The sequence below is a fragment of the Pelophylax lessonae genome, assembly GCF_965119305.1.
Source record: "Pelophylax lessonae genome assembly, chromosome: 3".
NCBI lineage: Eukaryota > Metazoa > Chordata > Amphibia > Anura > Ranidae > Pelophylax > Pelophylax lessonae.
In genome coordinates this window covers 125426666-125452804 of record NC_138770.1, presented here as the reverse complement: position 1 = coordinate 125452804, position 26139 = coordinate 125426666, and the positions used below count along the sequence as shown (strand labels likewise).

General features: G+C 40.2%; 1 protein-coding gene across 4 annotated transcripts in view; it reads right to left on the bottom strand.

The window, feature by feature from the left end:
* Positions 1 to 26139, bottom strand: part of LDAH (lipid droplet associated hydrolase) — a 458687-nt gene that overhangs the window by 336407 nt on the left and 96141 nt on the right. For all 4 annotated transcript variants that reach the window (XM_082249859.1, XM_082249861.1, XM_082249860.1 and 1 more), the window contains exon 3: positions 7662 to 7796. In XM_082249859.1, the coding sequence (XP_082105985.1) occupies positions 7662 to 7796 (135 nt within the window). The remainder of the gene's footprint in view (positions 1 to 7661; positions 7797 to 26139) is intronic.

Genomic DNA, 26139 nt, shown 5'->3' with positions numbered 1-26139 from the left:
GTCTTGTACCAGAGGAGTCCACGGGTCCAGAAATCAGCAAACACATCCCCCCACCCCCCGATACAGGTGAGGGTACACCTTAATGCTGAAGGAGCCTTGTCCATGGGTCTGGAGCAGCCCACTTTCATCTTGCCAGACCAGGTTCCTTTGGATCCTACAGAGGAGGCCCTGAAAGCTTTGAGCCCTTTTCAGTCGACCCCGAGGGACAAAAAAACTTCTTATGAGCCGAGAAGGAAGGCCCACGTCTTTGACGAGGTTCCGTGCCCTTAGTAGCCTGCAGAAGAAAAGTACTCAGTCCCCCGTGAGACCTTTAATGAGGTTATCCAGGGTAGCCCCAAACAGGTGATCCCCTTGAAAGGAGAGATCAGTCAATGTCTTTTTAGAAGTCTGGTCCACAGACCAGCATTTAAACCAAAAAACACGCCAAAGGACCACTGCCGCAACAGAGAGCCTGAGCCACTAGGGGAGCTGCACCCAAAGAGGCATCACAGATAAACTGCAGCCCCGTGACCCTCTGACCCACTTGGTCAGAGTTTGCAACACCAGGACAATGGTGATTACTGGCCTCAGTGCCGAATCAGCTAGAGTGTACATATTTCTGGCCACAGCCTCCGCCTTCCTGTCAGCAGGATCCTTAAAGGCCAGGGACTCAATCGGAATCATGGTTGCCTTGTTCAATCTGGAAACTGGAGGGTCCACCACTGATGGAACAGCCAACTTCTTAAAAAGGGACTCCTCATGGGGGTAACGCTTAGTAAATCGCTTAGGGACCCCAAGGGGACGCTTTGGTCGTCGCCACTCTTTAGCAACAATTCTGTCAAATAGGCAGGGGAAAGGAAACACCTTTGCCGCTCTAGATGGCTTATGAGTGCCAAAAGGAACCTTTCACAACTGCAGCTACATACTCCATCTTCAAGGTCTCATGCACAGATACAATCAGTGCTTCCACCAGCCCCTTTTCATGCATGGTTGCAGATGTGGAGGAATCATCCTCACTATCTGAGAATTCCGGGCGCGTGGTCGCAGACCCAGCAGGGTGACCCACATCCGCAGCGGTCAAATCAGATTCAGGATCTGATGAGACAGATGAGGCAGGGGAAGGCGGGGGGGGGCGCTTTTTGCTAGCCCGTTGCCTGAAAGCCTTCTCCACCCGGGACACAAAGGACTCCAGGTCCGCCTTCAGTGCATCATTAGATGGTTAGGACCCAGAGGGCCCCGGAGAGGGGATTAGGTTGGGAGATGTGCTCCAAAAACCCCATGAGTCACCAGGAGGATCCCACAGAAATTGTAAAACACTTCAAAGGGACAACCCTCGCCGCTCTGGCAGCACCACCCGGTCGCCAGGCACAAAGAACCAAGCGATCCTCAGCAGAGAGGGAGAGAACCCCACCAGACTCACCACCCAGCAGAAACAGGCACCTGCAACCACCAGGATAATCTGCACTCCCCATGCGGTGATCAAGAAGTGAAAAGAATCAGGAGTCAGAAGCAGGGGATGAGGAGGGGTTCCCATCACCGAAATTGCCACCGGCAGGGCTCCACTGTAATGGCCGCCGCTATTTTCATTGTCAAACCACCGCAAAATGGCCGCCGGACTACACAAACATGCTGCCGTGCATAGAAAAACACAGGCTACAGAAAAATGGTGTCCCCGCGCAGCACCACGAGGCTCCCAGGGACCCAGGAGGGATACCTAGCCCTCAAGGACAGGCCTAGGCAGGACGGGGGGGGCCTGACAGACCCTCCCCTGCACAGCAGATCATCCCCCCCTGGCCCTCATCACCGGCATAGCGCCCTCCCCCCACCCCAGGTGGTTGACCAGACCACGCACACAGTCCCAGCATAAGTGCAGGGGGGGCAAGATGGGGGGCCAGATGAAGGGGGTACCTGACGGGAAAGAGGAGAACCCAGGGGTCCGACCGTCCCAAGGAGGGACCCACGTTCACCCCAAAACCCTCCAGGGGGAGAGAAGGGATAGCTACTCACCATACTAGCAACCAGGTGGGCTCCGCTCCAGACAGAACGTCCTCTCCATCGAAATGGGGGGTTGTCGGCCAGGAGGAACGCTGCGACTCGGGCTGAGACCCGGTCATATGCGACCTCGCAAGGTGTTTAACTTGCAGGCCAGCCCCCGTCCGTTGGAGCTATGTCATGGCTGACCTAGCGTGAAGCTGAGGTCTGCACCTACTCGCTGGCCACACTGGGGTGACCACTGGATCTAGATTATCCAGCCCCTCGCCCAGTCTGGCAGTTGATTGCAGATCGCACAGGAAAAAAACAGGAGAAAAAGTCCTATCTAAAAAGAAAAAAATTGCCAGGACCAGAGATCCCGGCAAAGAACTAGGTCCTTACTACTGACTAAAAAAAAAACTGAGTAACTATAGCAGAGAGAGGGAGTATACCCCCTGGAACTGCCCGTAGGTGTAGCCAGATTCTTTTTCTGCATAGTGTCCTACACCTGTAGGGGGCAGTACAAGCCAATGATCATAAAGATCAGGAGCTGTGTCGGTCAGTGAACGAAAGAGAAACAGTATTTTATGGAAAAAACATGGAAACAGTGTTTTAGCAAACTAAATGTCATCAAGTTAGGGTTTTGGATCTATTTTAAAAAGACTACAGTTTCCTTGTAATTATCTAGCAGTCCATTTCTCACTGCCTGTTGTTTGTTTGCAGGTGAGGTCACCAGTACAATGCTTCCTGAGAGGAGTGCCAGTGGTAGCCTTTGATGTACTGTTTTGCCCATAACGGCATAATTTGTGTTTCGTTTTTAGCAAATTAAAGCTGAAGTGTATATTATGACTGTAGTTACTTGTGGAACTGTATGTAATTCCTTCCAAATCAGTGTAGACAGGTTAGTATTTTAAACAGGGCTTGCAACAAGAAACACTGACTTGCCCTAAAGCAACCATCAGAAAATGGTCAAGCCTTGTCAAGAAAAACACAAAATTATTGCATACTTAACGTATGCTTTGAACAATGTTCCTGTGTAGAGATGGCAGCCCAACTAATGATTTTTTACATTTACAAATGTTTCCTCTTTAAATCATAAAATGCAGTAAGCAGACTCAGACTTTTCACGTGGGACTTACATGCTGGTCACAGATAACATCTAGGTTTTGCCTTGTTTTTAGGGAAATCGAAGATAGAATTTGAAGTAACTCAGGCCATTTTTTAAAATTGCTCTCTGGGTGGGTCACTTTCTAACCAAACGATCACTGTTATTTGGTGGGGAGATTCTACCTCCCTTCCTGTCCTAGAGAACTATCAGAGATCCGAAGCATGTCTTCGCATGCCTGGGGGATCTGGCACATGTGCACACACCCAACGGGCATCTCTGCCAGGTCCCGTAGACCTGGCAGAGACTAACGGCATGTCTGTGCATGCACCAGATCTCAATTAAAGTTGACAGTACTGGAGAAGAGGGATGCACAGAGAACTTAGCTTCAAGCAAGACAACACTGGAGTTCATGTTCTAGTAAGTAGGCATTTTTAAGACTGGGACACGCGTTAGGGATTTTTTAAAAGAGTCCCTTTAATTTAAAATGTGGCTGTCTAAAAAGGTATTAATCAGCACAGTTTAAAGTGGTAAAGCAATAAGTCGAATATATACAGTACTTTGAATATAATTACTGATTAGAAAAAACAGAGCTAGGTACCCTCTGTTCTTCTAGACTCACATGAGCCTATTAGGAGTAACTTAACATCTTATTCAAGGCAAGGCATTTAATGCTAACTTTTGCTTCTGATCAATGAATTACATCCAACGTGTCATCAGGGACCCAGGTCTAGAAAGAGGAAGCACTTCCTCAATGGTGGGCTCATTATACATGGGAAAATGTAATGAAAAAGTGGGTCTAGAAAAAGAGCAGCATCAGAATGAGTCATATCATTCACCAATTTCTTGCCTCTCACTGTTTAAAAGATAAGGTTTGCCCCAATCACATTCACTCTATAGTTGGGTGGAATCAGTGGCATCACTGGGAGGGGGGGGGGGGGGGGGTCAGAGTGGCCCATGGCCCCCCAAAATTATGATGTGTCCCCCCAACAGTATCCCACCTCCTGCTCTGGGATGGCGGATCGGTAAGCCCAGACTGCAGGATCCCGACCCACCATCTCTGAGCTGGTTGATGTTGGAGACCTTGCGCTCCTCCACCTTCTGTTTGAAAACGCCCCACAGGTGCTTAATAGGGTTTAGGTCTGGAGACATGCTTGGTCAGTCCATCACCTTTACCCTCAGCTTCTTTAGCAAGGCATTAGTCATCTTGGTGGTGTGTTTAATGTTGTTATATTGGAATACTGCCCTGCGGCCTAGTCTCTGAAGAGGGGGGGGGATCATGCTCTGCTTCAGTATGTCACAGTACATGTTGGCATTCATGGTTCCCTCAATGAACTGTAGCTCCCCAGTGTCGGCAGCACTAGTGCAGCCCCAGACCATGACACTCCCACCACCATGCTTGACTGTAGGCAAGACACACTTGTCTTTGTACTCCTCACCCAAAGTTTCACATAACAAAGGAATTGTTGTTTTTTTTTTTTTGGTTACCAAACCAGAAACCACACTCCCAAATTTACTAGCAGAATCAGCCAAATAGGGCCAATTTTCCAATTTAAATTAAAAAAATCCACATATGGCCTTCATATGGGCAGACAAATATATTACTTACCTTGGTACAAATAACACCCCTTCTCCTTTATTCATTATTTATATTTACCCTATTCAAGGTAAACTTCCCTCCTCTCTAACAAGCCATAAAAATTGACTCACAGAAATCGACCACAGATGGTCGATTACATTGTTCAGGAGAAATGCTATTCTTAAAATGTTGATTTTCCCTTGCCTTTTTTTAACTTTTTAAGACATTGCCCATAACAAATCCAAGTTAATTGCTCCAAGCAGTTAGCAGAGAATTAAAAAATTCCTATGGGCAAACAAACAACCCAGAACCTATTGCAAGGGCCTCACCTATCCTAAACACCATAGAGGTAGAGGCTTTGCAGAGCCCATTACATATTAAACTGTGTGACCCACCTAGCCAGGATTATAGACTGGTGTAGACACCACATTTACAGCCTCCTTCTTGCTTCTTTTAAGTCACCTATCTATAATACTCTACAAACAATCTCCACTGATAAACCTGGTAAATGAAGCCAGGGCATGTGTTCCCCTACTCTGGATAAATCGCACACTACCATTCAATTATGGTTATGTAAAGCCACAGTGATACACCATATGGATAATCTGAGAGCAACACTAAACCATCTAGAAGAACATTTTTGAAAAACAAGGTAATATTGGACAGATTTTGTATATTCTCACAATTTGTCTTCCAATCAATTTTAGTGAATCAGATCTCGAGCTGGTAAATGTTTCTGCACCAACCCACTTTTCCTTCCCTGCCCTTCTTACTTTATGCCTAACTTACCATCCCCCTACTTACCTTTAAACTTTCTTTTTTCTTTTTCTACCCTTTCCTCCTTTGGTTGTCCTTAAAGGGATATCCTTTTTTTTAACATATATTTCGAAAACTAAACTGATTGTCCATCCTAAGTGCTAACAAAACCTAAAATGTTAACATAAAATACTTCACCATCTGGACCCAGTTTGTTTACTTGATGTACTCCATGTCTGTAATATTACTGCATCATACTTGGGTTTTTGTTATGATTCCACTCTAGTTGTAAGTTGTTTTTCTATGCAATGTGACTTTACAGAAAAAAAAAAAGAATTTACATAAAAAGATAAGGCTGCCTTTGGCTGGGTTCAGACTGCCGTGACCCGAAAGTCACGTGACTTAATTAATAAAAGTCAATGCAAGTCATGATGAAGTCTCCCCAAACTAGTGCAGGAACCTTTTTCTAAGTCGCTGCAACTTGAGTCGCACTGATTAGAACGGTTCCATTGCAGTTAATGGGTGTGACTTTGAACTCTCAAGTCGCATGACAAGTCACGGCAATGTGAACCAAACCTAAGTCTTGGCCCTCTTCAGACTTCAGGCAATGTTCCTGGATAAGGATGTGCAAATTATCCTCTTCGAGGTTGGAAATTACTTCTGGGCCATTTATGCAAGACACACTTTAAAGGGAAATGTACAAGGATTTTGAACACATTTGTTCCTCTATTATAAAGAAGATTAGTTTTTGCTTGGTAAATATAAAATATTGCACATTGATAATATGTATTAGTTATACCCAGGAGGTGGAGCTATAAGCTCCTTTACACATGTTTTCCTATGCCTTTTCTGCTTCTCTGTTGTTAGTAAAGCTAAATAGCTTAATATGAAATTTACACACATATGTGAATGATTTGTAGCAGTGATTCTTCCATTAGCAAACAACTCTGCCCAAAGTTATATTTACACAAAGTAAACCTCTAGACAGGCAGCCTCTGCTGTTTCCATAACACACAATACTCTACAAAGACATATAGAACTTATCACCCTATCGAAATCTCCTTTTGTTAGATGTCTAAAATGACATAAACACTTTGATTTTCATGCAGTTCAGCAATAATTTACATAGTTTTAAAGTCCAACACAAGAAAACAAACTATCTTTTTTAGTGGGGGAAAAAAGACATACATTTTATTTGGATACAGTGTTGCATGACTGTGCAATTGTCAGTTAAAGAAACTCAGTGTGGTATCACAAAGAATGGCCTAGTCATGAAGGGGGGGGGGGGGTTAATTTTTCGGGAGCTGTAATGGTTAATTGATCGAATGTCTGAAATAATTGTTCAATACAATCAAATAAATAAATGCCCAGAACAGGTTTCTCTAGTTAATTCCCACCAAGGGTCTCCAGTTAATTCCTACCAAGGGTCCATACACACTAGGGGTAGAACCTCTGGCAGAAAAAGCGGCTTATAGTAACTCATAATGCTCAAGAGTTTACAAGCGTTTATGGGCATTTGCTTTTATAATTTTTTTCCACAACATTCTCTCTGCTCGTTTTGTAATGAACGCTTGAAAATGCTGAATGCTTCTACATGCCGTGTTTGAGTGTTAAGTGTTTTTTCTGCCCAAGCTCCTCTCAAAAATGCAATTCTGAAGGGGATTTTTGGTTTTCCTCTTAGCACTCCTCTGGAAATAGGTCCGTAAACTCCTTAATATTCATGGACACATGGGCTAACATAGAACTGCGTCTACAGGCTGAAAAAAAGAACACAAAACGCCTGTATAAAGCAGCATTTTTTATGCCCAGTGTGCTTGAACCCTTACAGTTCCAGCTTTGGAGGTGATTACACAGGGTTGGAAAAAGAAAAACTCAGCTGTGGCAGTCATGCATGTTTATGTCATGACTGTGGCAATATAGGTTCTCGACTCCTAGCAATGCAGGCTTGTTTATTAGATTTAGTATATTTATTATATTGTGTGTTTTAGCCTGGGTTCACACTGGGACAGCTTAAAAGTCGCCCGACTCTAAAGCCGCCCCGTGCAGCGTGACTTCAGCGGGGCTTGCATACGACTTCTCTAATAGAAGTCAATGCAATTCACCCCCAAAGTAGTGCAGGAACCTTTTTCTAAGTCAGAGCGACTTGAGTTGCTCCGGTTAGAACGGTTCCATTGCACTGAATGGAGCAGGACTTGTCAGGCGGCTAAGTCGTGTGAACGGGGACTTACCCTCTGCAGAACATAAAAAGACTTAAAATATTAAACACCTTACCATCAGACATGTCCATTCCTGGTGGTGGTGAACAGTGACCAGCATGGCTAATGGTCCACACAGGGTATTTCTTGTTATAACTGCAATACAGGGACTGCATGAATGTTCTGTAAAATCCTACAATTCCAGGATTACCTAAAAAAGGAGTAAAATAAATTTAGTTCTGAATCCTCCTGTAATGAATTGTATTGTAACTGTACTGTTGGCGCTATATAAATTCTGTATAATAATAATAACTTCTCAGCTTGACTAGTAAAAATGTTGTAGGGAAAAGAACTGTTGTTCCATCAAAAGAATATGCAAAAGTCCCTATTCATAAGTAAGCAATACATAGGCACCGCTGGTTACAGGAACATAATGGTATTGACAAGAACACAAATATAATATATTGACATCTTATACAACTTTTAACATGTTAATTATATTTCAAAATTTACAAATAATAAAAGGGAGAGTAACGACGCGATATCAATATATATACATATATATATATATATAATGGTGATAGGATAATGAATTGCTGCATACACCAGGGAGCTAATTTCTAAGCTCAATTGAATCAATGGTATATATAAAAGAGGTGCTGTGCTATTCTTAAATGACTTATAATGTGAAGATAATAAGTGAAAGCAAAAGTGATTTAAAAAATAATAATCTAAATAAATATCACCCTTATACATGTGAGCTCTTTTATATATACCATATATTTCAAAATTGTTTTCAAACTTCTTTACACGTACAGCAGTAAATTTGCCATGAGGGTCCTAGTTTTGCCACTTCCTGTAAGAGGGCGGCAATGTCCTGTCCACATCACCAAATTGTACTTCTACTATGAAGTCACCCTGTAACATGCTCCCCTAGTGAGACAACAAGCAGCCGTACAAAAAATACATTATGCAGGCATGGTTCACTATTGCCACTGTCAAGAAGCTGGTCCGGAGCAACAATCTGCAGCCATTGCTGGCGCGAGTGCAAGCGAACAAAAAGAGGCTGGAAGAGATCAGCGGTACTGAGATACAATAAAAGCATGGGAAAGGTAAAAAAAAAAACAATATGGCAATTTTTTGATACACAGTGACTTAAGATATTAGGATGTCTATTTATAAATGTTTTTACCACTAAATTCCCACAACTTTCACCCAAGATTCAAACATTTTTTTCATTGTAATAAATTGGAAAATAAATTAATCAGGGTTGAAGACCTGTGAGGATCCTGTATGAAAACCTTTTTAAATAGATCCCCACATGTCATCTAGTTAGAGTTTAAATTTACTTCAACTTCTTAAAGGGTCATTCCATCCAGAGCTGATATTTTAGTATTTGATAAAAATCTCAAACAAATGGCCACTGCCCTGCCTATAACTGGCCTTCGCAGTAAGGAGCACATGGAACGGGAATGAATGCAAAACAAAACCAAAGGAAATTCCCACTTCTACTTGCCAGCCAGCCTGCTACTAACCAAATTAACCCGTCTAACAATTTGCTTTAAACAGGGGTTTACTGGGGTTGCAAATTTGCAAATACATGCGTAAGCTGCGGAGACCATGACAAGGAACCCCATTATTATCTGCAGTCCTAACGCTATAGTTCAGTTGAGCTGGAAATTTTCTTTGGTCTTGTTAGAACTGCGGATAATATTAGGGTGCCTCCGCAGCTTACGCATATATTTGCAAATATGTGCTAACTAAACTCTTGTTTTTAACGCAGACTGTTAGAGAGGTTAAATTGGTTAGTAGCAGACTGGCTGGTGAGTTGAACTGGGAATTTTCTTTGGTTTTGTTTTGGATAAATAACTGCAGTTAGATCAATTCATTATTTTCTTAATTCTGCTTACAGCAAAAAAGAAAATATATAACAAATTACCATACATTCCCTTTAACCCTGGGACAGCTCTATCTTTGAAAATAGCGCTGTGCCTTCCTCACGGACAACCCCTCAGATAGTTTCACCAACATTGTCAGCAGTACTAGGCATCGATGTCTACCATATAAGAAAAATGCAGCGCTAACAAATAGGGTGGTGATGACCAGCAGCCAGTAAAAATGAAAGACAATCCGTGATAACTCAACATAAATAAATTGAATGGTAAGAGTACAAAATAAATGACAACCATGTCTACCAGCCACCAGTGGAAACAAACAGAGAAAAGCCGCTCAGGTGTAAGCTCTAAGCCTGGTGCAGGTCAGATCCGTCATCCGAAACAGTAGAAATCCAAAGGTTAGACCGCACTCGAGGCAGTTTGTTGAAATCAATGAATTCCTTTATTCCTCATAGATGAAAACATACAGACAGTGCACAACAGACGTGTCAGGTTGACGCGTTTCACGATACAACTGATCGCTTACTCATAACCACATCTGTGTGGTTATATGAGTAAGCGATTGGTTGTATCGTGAAACACGTCAACCTGACACATCTGTTGTGCACTGTCTGTATGTTTTCATCTATGAGGAATAAAGAAATTCATTGATTTCAACAAATCGCCTGGAGTGCGGTCTCACCTTTGGATATCTACTACCAGCCACCAGTGTTTTGCAGAAAACTCTCACAAAAAACAGAGAACTGTCCCTCAATTCAGGTTTATAGCGACCCACTGACTACAGAGATGATCATTAACAAGCTCACATTTGGAAAAATCCAGCTAGCTGCAGATAGAAAGCGAAGCTAATTAAAAAAAAAAAAAACACATTACATTAGAAGATGGCTTGCATAGAACCAATGTACAAGAGCCATCCTGGAAGTAATTCAAAGTGGGCATAGCTTTTTTTTTTTTTATGACCTAAAATAGGGTGCTCAGAGTTCACATGTTGGTAGAGTAACCCTTTATCTATAGTAATTTCCTCTACGGTAACTCTTTTTCTTTTTCATTGCAGGTATATAATGGACTCCAAGCAGAAGCAACATGCCATCACTGAGTTCTTGACAAAGGAGAGGTGCAGGCTGTCCAAAGGCTACACAATGAATTACCAAAATTATAACCCGCGCTCGGAACTATATCATCACTCTTTTTTTATGATCCAGCTAGTATTCAGCATTATTGCACTTCATGGTTATTATTTTATATGAATTTATGCTATCCATATCTACATATTTTTTGTCATTTATATTATTGCGAGCGCTGTTTTTTGGCACATCTAAAGGCTACACAATGTTTAGAAATGACACCATTGACAAGAGCCTCCAATGGCAAAACATTGCTCTCGTTAATGGTGTCATCTCAGTACACATTCTGTAGCTTTCAGTGAATGACAGACATCCTGCAACCTTCCTTCGTTAAGAAGTAATTGACAACACGTTGTTTCTGCTTGAAATCCATTATTTACTTGCAATTAAATCAAAGAAGAAGCGATATTCTATCAATATATAAAAAAATAAAGCAAATAAAAAAAGTTTTGCCTACGATTGCACTACTTTTGGTACAGGTATCAATTTTTTCAAGTGAAAGTAGATTTTTCCTTTAAGCTCAATGATGGCTGCTCTATGTCCCCATGTCAGGAGAGGAAGTGATGGAAAATCATTGCATCAGTTAAAGAAAACAAATATTTAAAAAATTTATAGGAAATAGGAAAGGGTTCAAACTTCAGATAATGTTTTTATTGGTGTCTGTGCCTTACCATCACAGTGACAACTACACCCTGCACTTCTTCTACAGGCATCATAAGGAAAGGAGAGAAAATCTCTGTAATGGGAATCACAGAGACAGAAATGTAACTGTTCTGTTAACAAGAAGAAAAATACGATTCTTGGAGTTAGGCTTTAATGAGGCAGATTTGAGCAAGTGGTCACAAAGCTATCAAAAACTGCACTTTGCCCAGAATCGTATCTATATAAATGAAAGACATTTGTTTGCAATTAAAGACAGTAGGAGATGAAAATTCCCTTATTGTTTGGACTGTAAAATCCACGACTTAGCTCAACCGTAGGCTCACCCCACCTCCCTGCGCCACCTTTAAATTTAGTGCACTTTGTGGATTTGTTTTGGCTACAAAGTATTTTTCTTGAAGTCCAAATGAGCACTTCCACGTCTTTTCAAATATTTTGTCGGAAATGTTCGGCATTAAATTCTCATCATGTGAATTCTGCAGAGCAACAGCTGCTGAATGGAAGCAAATATTCCACAGGCTAGAGCGCGCCTACGAAAGTGAGTGCAAGAAGAGTTGAAGCGACCTGCTCCTGAAAACGAGACCCCTGTGCAATGCATTAAACTGTTTACTGTCAACATTTCGAGGTGACCTGCACACAAGCTCCTCTTCCCTTTTACAGTGCAATTACAATATCCACTTTCAACCAGACACAAAATTGTATTATCTTTAAAAGAGCCCTCTCTAATTTCTTAAAAGGATTAACGTGCCCTCGGGAGCTCCGACAATTTCTCCCAGCTTGGAAGACGTTCCCAAGCTCCAGCGATCATCTGGAGAGGACAGTGAAAGTAAGGTGTGTGTGTGCTGCCCACCTGTCAGCTCACAGGACGACCTTTGTACAGACCATCGCACCTGTGACTGATGTTCCTTACAGACAAAAATCTCTTTTATTTAATGTCATTGACTTCCCCTCCTCCCCTATCCCTTTTCACTAAGCAAATGGCAAGTTTAATTTAAAAGATTTTGTTCAAAATGTCTTGATATGAACATCTGTTCAAGTATGTATTTGTTGGGAAATAAGAGTCGTTAAATGGTATAAAGTCTGTTAAGACAACTTAATAAAAAATATATGTATAAAATTACAGAAAAGCTAACCATACAGAAGGCTTAAATTAGATCATTATGCAAAGTCTTCAATAAAAGTTTGCCACTAATGAGGCTTCTTCCTGTAGGCTTGTGACGGTATCAGATTTTCATGCTGCGATTAATTGATTAAGGTTTTGCCACGGTATACGGTATTATCACGGTATTCTATTGTTAAATTTAAATTATTAAATTTCCACCTCACTTCAATTTCATTGCTGAATTTAGGGGCTTTGGTACACTTATGCACATTATTATATAGTCAGTCAGTACAGACTCTGTGAACCAGGCCTAAAATAGGTCATCAAGCAGTGTCTGGCCTAACTGGTGATAACTGGTCCTGGCGCTCGGCTCCGATCTGATGGCCTGGTCATTAAGAGGGCAAATCCTTGTGGTCAAGATGTGGTTAAACCTGAAGGAGGTGTTTATAAATGACTTTACTATTGCTTTAGGTCTGGTTCACATGTATGCGGGTTGGCGGTTCACATGTATGCGGGTTGGCGGCCCACATTTGCACAGGCATAGCAGCCCATTGATTTGAACGGGCTGCTATGCCCTCATTTTCCGCAGAAAAAAGGTGCATGCAGCATTTTTTTTAAAATTCAGTGGCCTTGAAATCCATCCTGCTTTTGCACCATGCGACTAACCTGCAGTTTCTGCTCTGGCAAGCTTTCTGCATTTTTTGTATACGTGGGCACAGCATTTAAAAACAGTTTGCGTGTGTAGCAACGGCAGGTAAGTCGCATGGTGCAAAAGAAGGATGGATTTCATGGCCACTGCATTTTTTTAAATTCTGCATGCACCTTTTTTCAGCTGAAAACGCAGGCATAGCAGCTCAAGCCCATTCACATCAATGGGCTGCTATGCCTGTGCAAATGTGGGCCACCAACCCGCATACATGTGAACCGCCAACCCGCATACATGTGAACCACCAACCCGCATACATGTGAACCAGGCCTAAAGCAATAGTAAAGTCATTAATAGATAAAAACACCGGTCCTCCTGCAGGTTTAACCACTTCTGGATCGCAAGGATTTGCCCCTTTAAAGACCAGGCCATCGGATCAGAGCGCCAGGACCAGTCATCACCAGGTAGGCCAGACACTGCTTGATGGCTATATAATAATGTAATGTGGGCTGCTATGCGTGTGTGTGTGTGTGTATATATATATATATAATTAGAGCTGCACGATTCTGGCCAAAATGAGAATCACGATTTTTTAGCTTGGAATAAAGATCACGATTCTCTGTGTAACAAAAAAAAAAATTGGGATAACTTTACTGTTACGTTTTTTTTTTTATTCATTAAAGTCTATTAATTGCGTTTGAAAGACTGCTGCGCAAATACAGTGTGTCATAAAATATTACAACAATCGCCATTTTTTTCTGTAGGGTCTCTGCTAAAAAAATATATAAAATGTTTGGGGGTTCTAAGTACTTTTCTAGCAAAAAAAAAAACTGATTTTAACTTGCAAGCAACAAGTGTCAGAAAAAGATCCAGTCTTTAAGAGGTTAAACTTCCTTTCTCCCTGGCAGAGGGAAGGAAAAAATACAATGTAATCATTTTTGTTTATAGTTACTGGGAAACTTTGCTGATAGGCATTAGCTGTGTGAGTGAATGAGTCATCCAGCTCACTGAAATGTATCAATTCACAAGTCAGGCAGACTTGACAGAGAAACTCGGTATTTTAAAAATGCCACAATAACAATACCGTGGCTATGCAATACCGCGATATATCGAATTACCGAAAACCGGCATATGTCTATCTTCCTGAAAATGTTAGTTTTTTGGCCATCTCTGGCTTGTCAATTGATGCAGATATGGTTCCGAATTCAATAAAGGTCATGACTCAAGTACTAACATTTTCAGAAAGAGGACAGAAATGGTAGCCACCAAATTCCTTACAAAGCAACTTCTTTAAAGTTTATATAAAAGGTAGTTTTTTTTCCATTTCAAATAAAGTAGGGAATGGCTAAAGCAGAACTCCAGCCAAAAATAAGATCTAAATGAATAGTAAATGATTAGAAGATAAAATCACAAAACCATATTTTGCTGCAATATTCACCTACAATCCAGAGGTTTCTCCTGCAGTAGGTTTAATTTGGTGCCAAAATGTTTGAAGCCCAGAATTGTACAACTCACTTCCACTAAGCCCAGGACTTTCTGGATCTGTTCCAACCTGTGACTGGACAGTGAAAGAAGCAGCACAGTGACAAGCTAACCTCTCCGTCACCCTGCTTTCTCCTCCTATCAGCATGCTCCTTGTCAGCAAATAAACAAATTGGCTCCTTGTGCTGCTTCTTCCACGCATATGACAGTTCCACTGTACATGGCCTGAAAGAGGCCAATACCAGGTACTGACACTACTTGTATACAAACATACATTTAAAGCCGAACTCCATGGACGATATATTTTGCATACCAAAATTAGAACAGCTTGGTAAAATGTAAGTGTGCATATGTGATATCTGATCAGTCTCCGTAGAAGCTGTAAATAACTATAGTAGCTTAAGCTTCTACAGTAATGGCCACAGTCTACCGAGTGCGATGCCGAGTAGCTTCAATTTTTATCTCGCAATCCTTAGACAATGAAATGTAATAAATCTAAACAAAAGCACTTTTTCTTTCTTTGGGCAGCGTTAGTTTAAAAATAAATAGTATTACTGCACATAAAAAGTATGCATTTTATTCTGTAATTTGTCCTGTTTAAAACACAAAAATTATGATTTTGGTACAAAGCATTGCAAAGTTATTTACAAATGAAGTAAAGTAGTTTTTTTTTTTAAATTTTGCACTTTTTTCTGAGTGATACGTGTAAATATATGTAGAAGGTGTAAATATATTAATGAACAAAGCAAACAAAAAGAGAAAAAAATGTAAATATTAGTAAATAAAATAGAAAAAGAAATTAGTAGGAAAATTATAATTGAACAGAGGAGAATAAGGCTTTAATTAGTGCTGATTAGAGTAAACTAACGGTTAATAAGGGGCTAAATGGAGGAAAATTTAATTTAAAAAAATAAATAAAAAACTAAAACTTTTTTTTTACTTGTCAGGTTGCTTTGACTGACTTCATCTGCAGATCGAAGTATACCCCTTTGATCTGTAGGTGAATAAACAGAAGTATATAAAATTAAACAATGTTTCATTGCATCCTTCTGTATCAGGAGCTGAGCAATGTTGTTGATAAGCATTGCCAGACTGCTTTTTTTTTTTTTAAAGCTCCTGCTGGTGGCACTGTCTCTGTGTACTCAGCAATGCAGCTATAATTCATCAGAGCTATATTGCCATGTACTGTGACAGGGACATTCCGGCAGCAGGGCAGAAGGACTGGACATGCCCGGTGTACAATGATTACATTTTTTTCTGTAACTGATCAAAAGTACAGGTAAACCTTGAACTAAAAAGCCCCTTAGACCACTGCATAAAGCCCAATAAAACTTTTTTTCATTTTGTTTTACATAAGATGGTGTAGAGTTTAAACGACATTTATATTTTAAATGCTGTCTTTATCCCCATTGAGGAGATTCTGCTGTACCTGTCCAATCTGACCCCTGTCCACTAGTAAAAAGGAATCTCCCAAATGTGCAGACACCAATATAAACATGACAGGGGTTCTAAAGGAAAAACTCTCTTACTACACAAAAAAAATAAATAAATTGGCTTTCGATATACTTACAAACTTCAGATACAGATGCAAACACATGTAAGTGCTGTGGACTACACAATGTTGAGGGATATTTACAGCCCACTGACTGAGTTTTAACTCTTACTATATAAAACACACAGAGGGCACACCAACCTAGTGCATTATCCCGAGACAAATAATTTATTAGATAAAAGCACGGTAAGTTATGTACTCACAAAAACAGCAAGAAATTGTGCATCACAGATCATTGTACATTCCATCCAATGTATCAATATGAATGGGTGTAACAGTCACTGAAGACCCCGTGGGCTGAAGAGTTTCGAGGAATTCCTCTTCTTCAGAGCCACATGAAAAGACCACCCATACCCTTCTTATATAACAGATAACAAGAGGTAGTTTCAAATATGGGCGTTACCATCCCACCCCACTAGGGCGGGGTGTCTGTTTAATGTATACACATATATCCAATCATGGCATAGACCTATACTAATGTGTGTCTGCGTGCACGTACACACTCCCAACCTTGCACATTAGTACATATAAAAACACACATATACTAAGCTCACTACATGCTCATTTAGATTCTATATGTACACACAAGGCCATTTCTTACATTGTTTGCTTACTTTATCTTTGTCCTTATGTTGTACTTAGCTAGAGTGAGGTGCTCATGATGTTGTATTAGATAAACTGCCCCTCTCTTGGCTGTCAGCCTGCTCTTGGAGCACCGATCACCGTGTCCACTGCGCCCCATAGTAGATGGAATGCGTGTGCTCTTCAACTTCCTGTTTAGTGTGGCTGGAACGCACGATGCAGACACAAACCAGGAAGTGTGGCCACACCCTGCATTCCCACACTTCCTGGTTTGTGTCTGCTGTGTGCGTTCCAGCCACACTAAACAGGAAGTTAAAGAGCACACACATTCCATCTACTATGGGGCGCAGTGGACATGGTGATCGGCGCTCCAAGAGCAGGCTGACAGCCAAGAGAGGAGCAGTTTATCTAATAAAACATCATAAGCACCTCACTCTAGCTAAGTACAACATAAGGACATGGATGAAGTAAGCAAACAATGTAAGAAATGGCCTTGTGTGTACATATAGAATCTAAATGAGCATGTAGTGAGCTTAGTATATGTGTGTTTTTATATGTACTAATGTGCAAGGTTGGGAGTGTGTACGTGCACGCACACACACATTAATATATGTCTATGCCATGATTGGATATATGTGTATACATTACATTTTTATTTTTTATTTTTTTGGGGTTGTTGGTGGTTGCTGTTGTTAACAACAGACACCCCGCCCAAGTGGGGTGGGATGGTAACGCCCATATTTGAAACTACCTCTTGTTATCTGTTATATAAGAAGGGTATGGGTGGTCTTCACATGTGGCTCTGAAGAAGAGGAATTCCTCGAAACGTGTCAGCCCACGGGGTCTTCAGTGACTGTTACACCCATACATATTGATACATTGGATGGAATGTACAATGATCTGTGAGGCGCAATTTCTTGCTGTTTTTGTGAGTACATTACTTACCGTGCTTTTATCTAATAAATTATTTGTCTCAGGATAGTGCACTAGGTCGGTGCGCCCTCTGTGTGTTTTATATAGTTGCAGTGTTAGACTCCCCTAAGTCTTTGAGGGCAGCAAGACCGTGGTTACCCATTTCTAAGAGTACTGAAGACATAAAACACATCCATCCGGAGGGGCCATTTTCCTAAGCGAAGGAGGCATTGTGTGTGTGACTGTTTCAAGATGAGTTTTAACTCTACCATCCCTTGCCTTAAAGAACTATGGATACTCTAAGACTGTCCAACCTTTAAAAACAAAACTGATCTCATAATAAAGGGAAGTAAACTCCCCAGAAATAAAAAACAGAAAAATGATTTACACAATTTTTAAGGCCAGTTGAAATTGTTACCTTTTTACTCTAGAAACCAAAAAAAAAATCCCATAATTTAATGATGGAACCATTTGCTCAGTTGGAGACACTAAAAGCATCTCATTAACACATTTTCAGAAGCTTGTGTTTACTAAACCGACTATTATTATATGCCAAGTGTGGAATGCTGACCCAGCATCTGCTGGTGAGAGCTATTAAACAATACAGCATCTGGACAAGCAGAAGTCAGCTCAACATGATAAGAGCAAACTACATCTGCTGAAACCAAAGACGAAATACATTCCTTAACTCCAAGGTACAAGACCCAATCTGGGGCAGCTGAACTTTTTTTAGTGCTTGGTGGGCTAGACTGAGTAAGGTCACAACTGGCCATCCAAATTGTACCTAAAAAAAAAACTGAAAGAAATTTGCCCATGGGACTTCTGATGAGTGGTGCCAAATAAAATAAATTAAAATAGGTTTAAAAAAAATAAATTTATTTCACATTACTTTTGCTCCATCCAAAAAGAAGAGACTATACATGCTTCTCGAATACACACAAAATTTATTCGAGGTTGGACTACATATTAATAGAACACAGATGGTTAGAGAGGGTAATTGAGGCAGAGATTGGGACAAGGACCTGGTCCGACCACACCCCCATTATGGCTAAGATAAGAATGGGAAGGGAAGAGCCGAAGAGAGACGCATGGAGAATAAATGAAGAGATGTTAAGTGATAAAAAATGGGGTAAAGAAATAGAGAAGGAATTGGAATTCTACTTTCAGGTAAATGATAATAATGACTCGCCAAAGAATATGGTATGGGAAGCTCATAAAGCATTTATGAGAGGGATAATGATATCAAAAGGGGCACAAAGGAAAAAAGAAAGAAAAATTGATAAGGATAGACTATATAGGGAATTGTACCACCTCGAGCAAAAATATAAAAAAACTCAAGACACATCTACATATAACCTACTAGAGAAAAAAAGAGAAGAATGGAAAGATCTCCTAGATCAAGAAGTTAGACAGGAAATGAAAAGATACACAAAAGAAAACTATAAGGAAAGCAATAAAGTGGGAAAAAATTTAGCAAGGACCTTAAAAAAGAGGAAAGAGAGGAACTTTATAGATAGAATAAAAAACAAAAACGGGGATATAATCCAATCAACAACAGAAATTGCCAAGGAATTCCAAAAATACTACGCAAATCTATATTCAGTGAAAAAAGAGGACGACAAGGTTATGGAGCCGGACAGGAGCGAGAAAATTACAGAATATATTAGAAACGCAAAATTGACAAGGATTGAGGAAGATAAATTAAGAGCCCTAGAGATGCCAATCACAGTTCAAGAAGTAGAAAAAGCTATCAAAGAGACTAAATCAGGCAAAAGCCCAGGCCCGGATGGGTTTACAATAAACTACTATATAAGATATAAGGATATACTAATACCAAAACTTAAAGATTACATGAATGGAATTGGTACTCAATACGAGATGAGTAAAGACGCCCTGTCCGCCTCCATAAAAGTCATCCATAAAGAGGAAAAAGACCCATTATTATGTTCAAGTTATAGACCCATTTCTCTCCTCAATACAGATACCAAATTATTTACAAAAATACTAGCCACCAGGATCAAGAATCTGATGAAGCATTGGATACATAGAGATCAAGTGGGGTTTATACCAGGTCGGCAGAGTCGAGATAATGGAATAAAAACAATTCTCCTAATCAATCAAATGTTAAAGAATAAACCAGCAAGCATAATAATGTCATTAGACGCAGAAAAAGCATTTGATAGGGTGAATTGGGAATTCATGTTTAAAACTATAGAAGAAATAGGACTCGGCCCCATAATGCTATCCAGAATTAAATCCCTATACAACCATCCCATCGCTAGGGTAAAGATCAATGGCTCCATGTCAGAACCCTTTGAGATGTTCAATGGAACCAGACAAGGGTGCCCATTATCCCCAATGTTGTTTGTTCTATCCCTAGAACCCTTATTAGCAACCATTAGGAGAAATGAGAACATCGGAGGAGTAAGATTAGGAGAGGAAGAATATAAGGTCTCCGCTTTCGCGGATGATATCTTATTATATATAACCAAACCTATAATTACACTCCCAAATATAATAGAAACTATGAAATACTACGGTAAACTTTCAAACTTAAAAATTAACCAAAAAAAATCAGAGATGCTAAGCATAAATATAGATAGGCAAGAAGAAGAGAGGTTAAAAAATGAATTCAACTTTAAGTGGCGTAAGGACGAAATAAACTACCTAGGGATTAAATTAACAGCATCCCCGGAGAAACTATATAAAGTAAACTTCCTCCAAATACTAAATAGTATGAGAGCAGATCTAAATAAATTAGCCCCAAGGATATTTTCTTGGATAGGAAGAATAAACACAATAAAGATGAGACTCCTACCAAAAATACTCTACACAATCCAAATGATCCCGATCCCAATTCCACAAATATTTTTTAAAACATTAAAAACGTTGATAACACAGTTTATATGGAAGCACAAAAAACCAAGGATTAGCTACACGACACTAAGCAGAGAGAAAGGACATGGAGGGCTGGCACTACCAGATTTCAAAAAATATTATTATGCATCAATAATCACAAGGGTGATAGAGTGGAATAAAGAAAAAGAGGAAAAAGACTGGGTAAGAATAGAACGCACGCTCACTTCAGCACATATAGCAAAAATTATCTGGATACCCCCGAAGTTTAGAGACTTAAATAGGAACACAGATACAATCACACGACACGCCCTAAAAATATGGGACATGATACACGAAAAGGAAAATTGGCTACACAATTCACCCTTAATACCGCTCCAAAACACTAAATTCTTTGCACCTGGAGAAAGTAGGGATTTAGGTAAATGGATAGAAGATAGGGACGCCCGGTTAGGAGAAGTAATAGAGCGAGGGAGACTTCTACCTTTTGCAGAATTAAAACAAAAAAAAAAAGGAATGGAAAATAAATGAGTGGAAATATATGCAGTTGGCACACTTTGTTGCGACCCTACCCCAACCACTAAGAGACGCGAAGGTCTTAAGACCTTTTGAACAGATGTGTGTTTCGGGTGGAGTGGCAAACAGTGTCTCTAACGTTTATAAAATCCTGCTCAAGATAACTAAGGAAACAAAGCCCACATTAAAAGAGAAATGGGAGAAAGACCTGGGAGCATGTAGTACGGATATCCAGTGGGACAAATGTACACAGCTCGTACACAGGTCAGCTATTGATACAAATACGGAAGAAATGAATTTTAAATTGCTCGCAAGGTGGTACAACACCCCCGATAAAATGGGAAATTTCCAGAAAGAAAACTCAAAAAATTGCTGGAGAGGCTGCCAGACGACAGGGACAATATCACATATCTGGTGGAATTGTCCAAAAATTAAAATATCCTGGAAAGAAATCATATCCCTGATAAAAAAAAATTACTAAGAAATATATTCCAGAAGACCCCTGGGTTTGCTTGTTCCACGGAACACAGATGTCAGTGAAGCAATATAGAAAAACACTAATGCCTCATTTATTAAATGCAGCCAAAAGCTTGATCCCCTTAAAATGGCAAAAAGAGGAACCCCCAACAAGTAAAGAATGGGTGTCTAGAGTAGAAAAAATAAGAAAATTGGAAGCTTTAAGGGACTGGGAAGAGGAAGATCAGGAGAGTGAGAAAGAAATCTGGGTAGACTGGCAAAATTTTAAGGAATTAGACGAGTATAAAGAAATAATAGGTATGATAACAATTTAAGGGGAGTCAGGTTAAAAAGAGGAGGTTGAAAAGTGATTTGGGGTATAATGTGTAAAGTGTACTGCATTGAAATTTCCTCTGGAGAATTGAGAGGCGAAATGTTTTCTTCTTTTTAAATGTATTATTTGAAAAATTTAATAAAGAAATATATAAAAAAAAAACAAAAAAAAAAACACATTTTCAGAAGCTTGTGTTTACTAAACCGACTATTATTATATGCCAAGTGCGGAATGCTGACCCAGCATCTGCTGGTGAGAGCTATTAAACAATACAGCATCTGGACAAGCAGAAGTCAGCTCAACATGATAAGAGCAAACTACATCTGCTGAAACCAAAGACGAAATACATTCCTTAACTCCAAGGTACAAGACCCAATCTGGGGCAGCTGAACTTTTTTTAGTGCTTGGTGGGCTAGACTGAGTAAGGTTACAACTGGCCATCCAAATTGTACCTAAAAAAAAAACTGAAAGAAATTTGCCCATGGGACTTCTGATGAGTGGTGCCAAATAAAATAAATTAAAATAGGTTTAAAAAAAATAAATTTATTTCACATTACTTTTAAAATAATAACAAATTTTGACATTGTATATGTCATCACAAAAACATATCCCAATATGCATATATTGCTGGTAATGATGTATAAACAAAATTGCAGAAGCACTTAAATGAATATATTCTTAAAGCTGTAGTCTCTATGTGTTTCGTGGAGCAGTGCCCGCTTCCTCAGGAGAAAGCCAAGATTTGGTTTGTGTATATCTGTGGGAAGACCGTGTCAGGAGGTAGTAAATTTCCATCATGGGACAACTTAAAAGGGAGCAGTAGGGGGTCCTCTGATATGAAAAAAGTATACTTACACATCAGTTAAAACACAAAAAAATCTACATGCACAGTAGGCGCCATAAATTGGGTAAGTATATTAAGGGTCCCAGCAATGTGGAGAGGCCTCCACAGTGTAGGTTCCAACCAGGAGCTGATGGCAGAGGGCAAGTGAACTACTATTCACTTTATTTGATCCGAGTCTGATTTTCTGTTGCTTTTCACTTTTATAAGGTCTTTTTCATTTGTCCTTGTTGTATGTCCTGGCCCTGGACTTGCCCTCCGCCATCAGCTCCTGGTTGGAACCTACTCTGTGGAGGTCTCTCCACATTGCTGGGACCCTTGATACATTTATCCGATTCATGGCGCCTACTGTGAATCTATATTTTTGTGTTTCAGTACTTCTGCAATTTTGTTTATACATCATAAACAGCAATATATGCATATTGGGATATGTTTTCATGGTAATATATACAATGTTGAAATTTGTCTTATTTTAAATGTAATATGAAATAAATTTTGCATTTTTAAACATATTATTTACTTTATTTGGCACCACTCATCAAAAGTTCCATGAGCAAATTTTTTTTTTTTCTGGTTCTAAGTAATAGGGACTGAGTGCTGCCCTGGTCTGAGCATATGTGACCTTCTTCTATTCCGCATATAAATATGGATGCCTCTGCCAACATAGCTTCCCCATGTGGCAGTAGTTTCTTATACCATGGAAGTCATTGGTGACTAGCCTTCCTTGACAGTCTTTGGTAACATGACAGCAGTCAAAGCTAATTTAGCTCAGTAGGGCTGCAGGTATAAACTGGGCTGACCAGATCAAAGGGCCCTGATGGTACTGGTCTGGTGGGAGTCTAAAGAATCAAACCTTCATAAGACCCTGGTGACACCGATACCTTGCTTACTGCATGGTAAATATGTGTGTTTACCAACCATAAGCACAATACATGAAATACAGTGTGTTGCTATGGTAGTCATTTTGAATAGCACAGGTAGCACAATGCAGTGCACTTAGGCTGTAGTGCTCCACAATGCATAGATGTGAGTCATCTGTGCATTATGGTGTGCCGTATTTTAATAAAATGGTCCATGTCCAGTTTAATGAGTGTTGTATCAGGTCAGCCTATTCATCTTGAGAAGGCTGCCAACACACCACACAATACTTTCATGTGCAAATAAAGCACAACAACCAGGTGTGTGTTACCACAATGCACTAACACGAACATGATTCTAATATACATCACTCTGCTTAGAAGAGTTTCCATGTGATGTGTTATGGAATTAGGAAAGGAAGCACACTACTTCCTGACTAGTGCTATTCTATTAAGTCCCATTAAATCTGTGTTGACTCCTGGTGACCACATGGATAATGTTTCTTCAAATTGATCTATCTTGTTTGGGTCTTATGCCTTTGTAACTGCATGCTCATAATTTATTTCTATGACTGTATCCATCCACCCTATTCCTAGTTGTTCTCTTTCTCATTGAACTTCCCCAAGCATTATAATCTTTTACAATGCATTTGGTTCTTCTCATAGTATGCCCAAAATAATACAGCTTCAGTCATTTTATTCTGGGCTTCTAGTTTAAGGATGGGTTTGATTTGTTGAATTCAACTTCTGAATTTGCTACATCCTCTTCAAATAACTAATGTTAGATTTCCATGCATTTCCCCCCCAGATTAACTTAGTTGGTATCTAAGCTCCAATTTTCTAATCCCATTCTATGCTTTAGGATTTTAATATACCTTAGACTGCCCCTACAGTTAAGTACAACTTTGCTCATCTATGTAAATGTAATGGAAAAAAAAAAGTTGTATCTCTGCGCTGTGGTGGGGCAGCTGACACAGATAAGTAGTATCCCAAACGTATAAATAATCTTAAGAAAAAATGTGTAGCGCCAAAAGTAAATGAACAATGAAATGTGAATACAGTAAAACCTTGGTTTGAGAGTAACTTGGTTTGAGAGCGCTTTGCAAGACAAGCAAATTTTTAAAAAAAAATTTGACTTGATATACAAGCAATGTCTTGATATACAAGTAGCGTCATGTCACAACTGGGTATAAAAGAGAAGAGAGGCGCCTCTAAGTGTAGCAATATGGTTACATTTAATGAAGGTTCAATATTTAGCAGCTCACATGGTTGATGATTAAAACAGGCACATCTGTCTTCCCAATCACAATTGCAGACTGACATCGTTGAGAACCAGTGGTTTAGAAGATGGTCTATGTGGACAGCTTTACCCCGAATGCCTGCATACTTAGATGTGCCTCTTTAATCAATCAACCATGTGAGTTGCTAAATGTACCTTCATTAAATGTCCCCATATTGCTACACTTTGAGTCGCCTCTCTTCTCTTTTATACTCTGTAGCTCCTGCTGGATTTTGCTTCTAATCCCCTTGTGGAGGCGCCATTTGTGGATGGACATTTTATGATGACACAACCAATCACATTGCTATAATCTTTGTATAATCTTTGTATATAGACTATAAACTGAAAGATTTATGAATAAATGGTTGTGGAACGGATCATCTGAGTTTCTATTATTTCTTATGGGAAAATTTGCTTTGATATAAGAGTGCTTTGGATTACAAGCATGTTTCCGGAACGAATTATGCTCACAATCCAAGGTTTTACTGTACTGTGTTATATATGGACAACACATTAACCACTTCCCGCCCGCCCTATAGACGATTGACGACGGCATTCTGACACACCGCATCTCCGATCTCGGTAAAGAGCCTACTGACGTAGGCTCTTTACCATGTGACCAGCTGTGTCCAATCACAGCTGGTCACATAGTACACAGGAAGAGCCGTTGATCGGCTTTCCTTAGTTCGTGCGGCTCTCCTGACAGGGGGGGTCTGCACTGGTAATCAGATCATTGATTACCAGTGCAGACCCTCGGGGGGGATGCCACTAGAACCACCAGGGATGCCCACCCATGACCCCAGGGATGCCCACCATCGCCAGCAGGGATGGCAATCAGGGCCCTCCCCATCAGTGCTGCCCACCAGTTCTCATCATTGCCATCTATCAGTGCCGCCCACCTGTGCCCATTATTGTCCACCAGTGCCGCCTATCAGTGCCCATCAGTGCCACCCCTCAGTGGAGCCTATCAGTGCCCATCATTGCCGCATATCAGTGCCCATCAGTGCCGCATATCAGTGCCCAGCAGTGCCGCCTATCAGTGCCCACCAATGCTGCATATCAGTGCTACCTATCAGTGCCACATATCAGTGCCCATCAGTGCTGCCTATCAGTGCCGCGTATTAGTGCCACCCCATCAGTGCCTGTCAGTGCAGCCTCATCAGTGCAGGAAAAAAATTGTATAACTAACAAAAAAAATTTTTTTTTTCAAACTTTTCGGTCTTTTTTTTTTTATTTGTTTAGCAAAAAAGAAAAAACCTTGCGGTGATCAAATATCAGCAAAAGAAAGCTCTATTTGTAGGGAAAAAAATACATTAATTTGGTTTAGGTACAGTGTTGCATGACCGCGCAATTGTCATTAAAAATGCAACAGCGCTAAAAGCTGAAAATTGGCCTGGGCAGGAAGGGGGTGAAAGTGCAGTGTATTGAAGTGGTTAAAATAAAGTCCAAAAATGAAAATG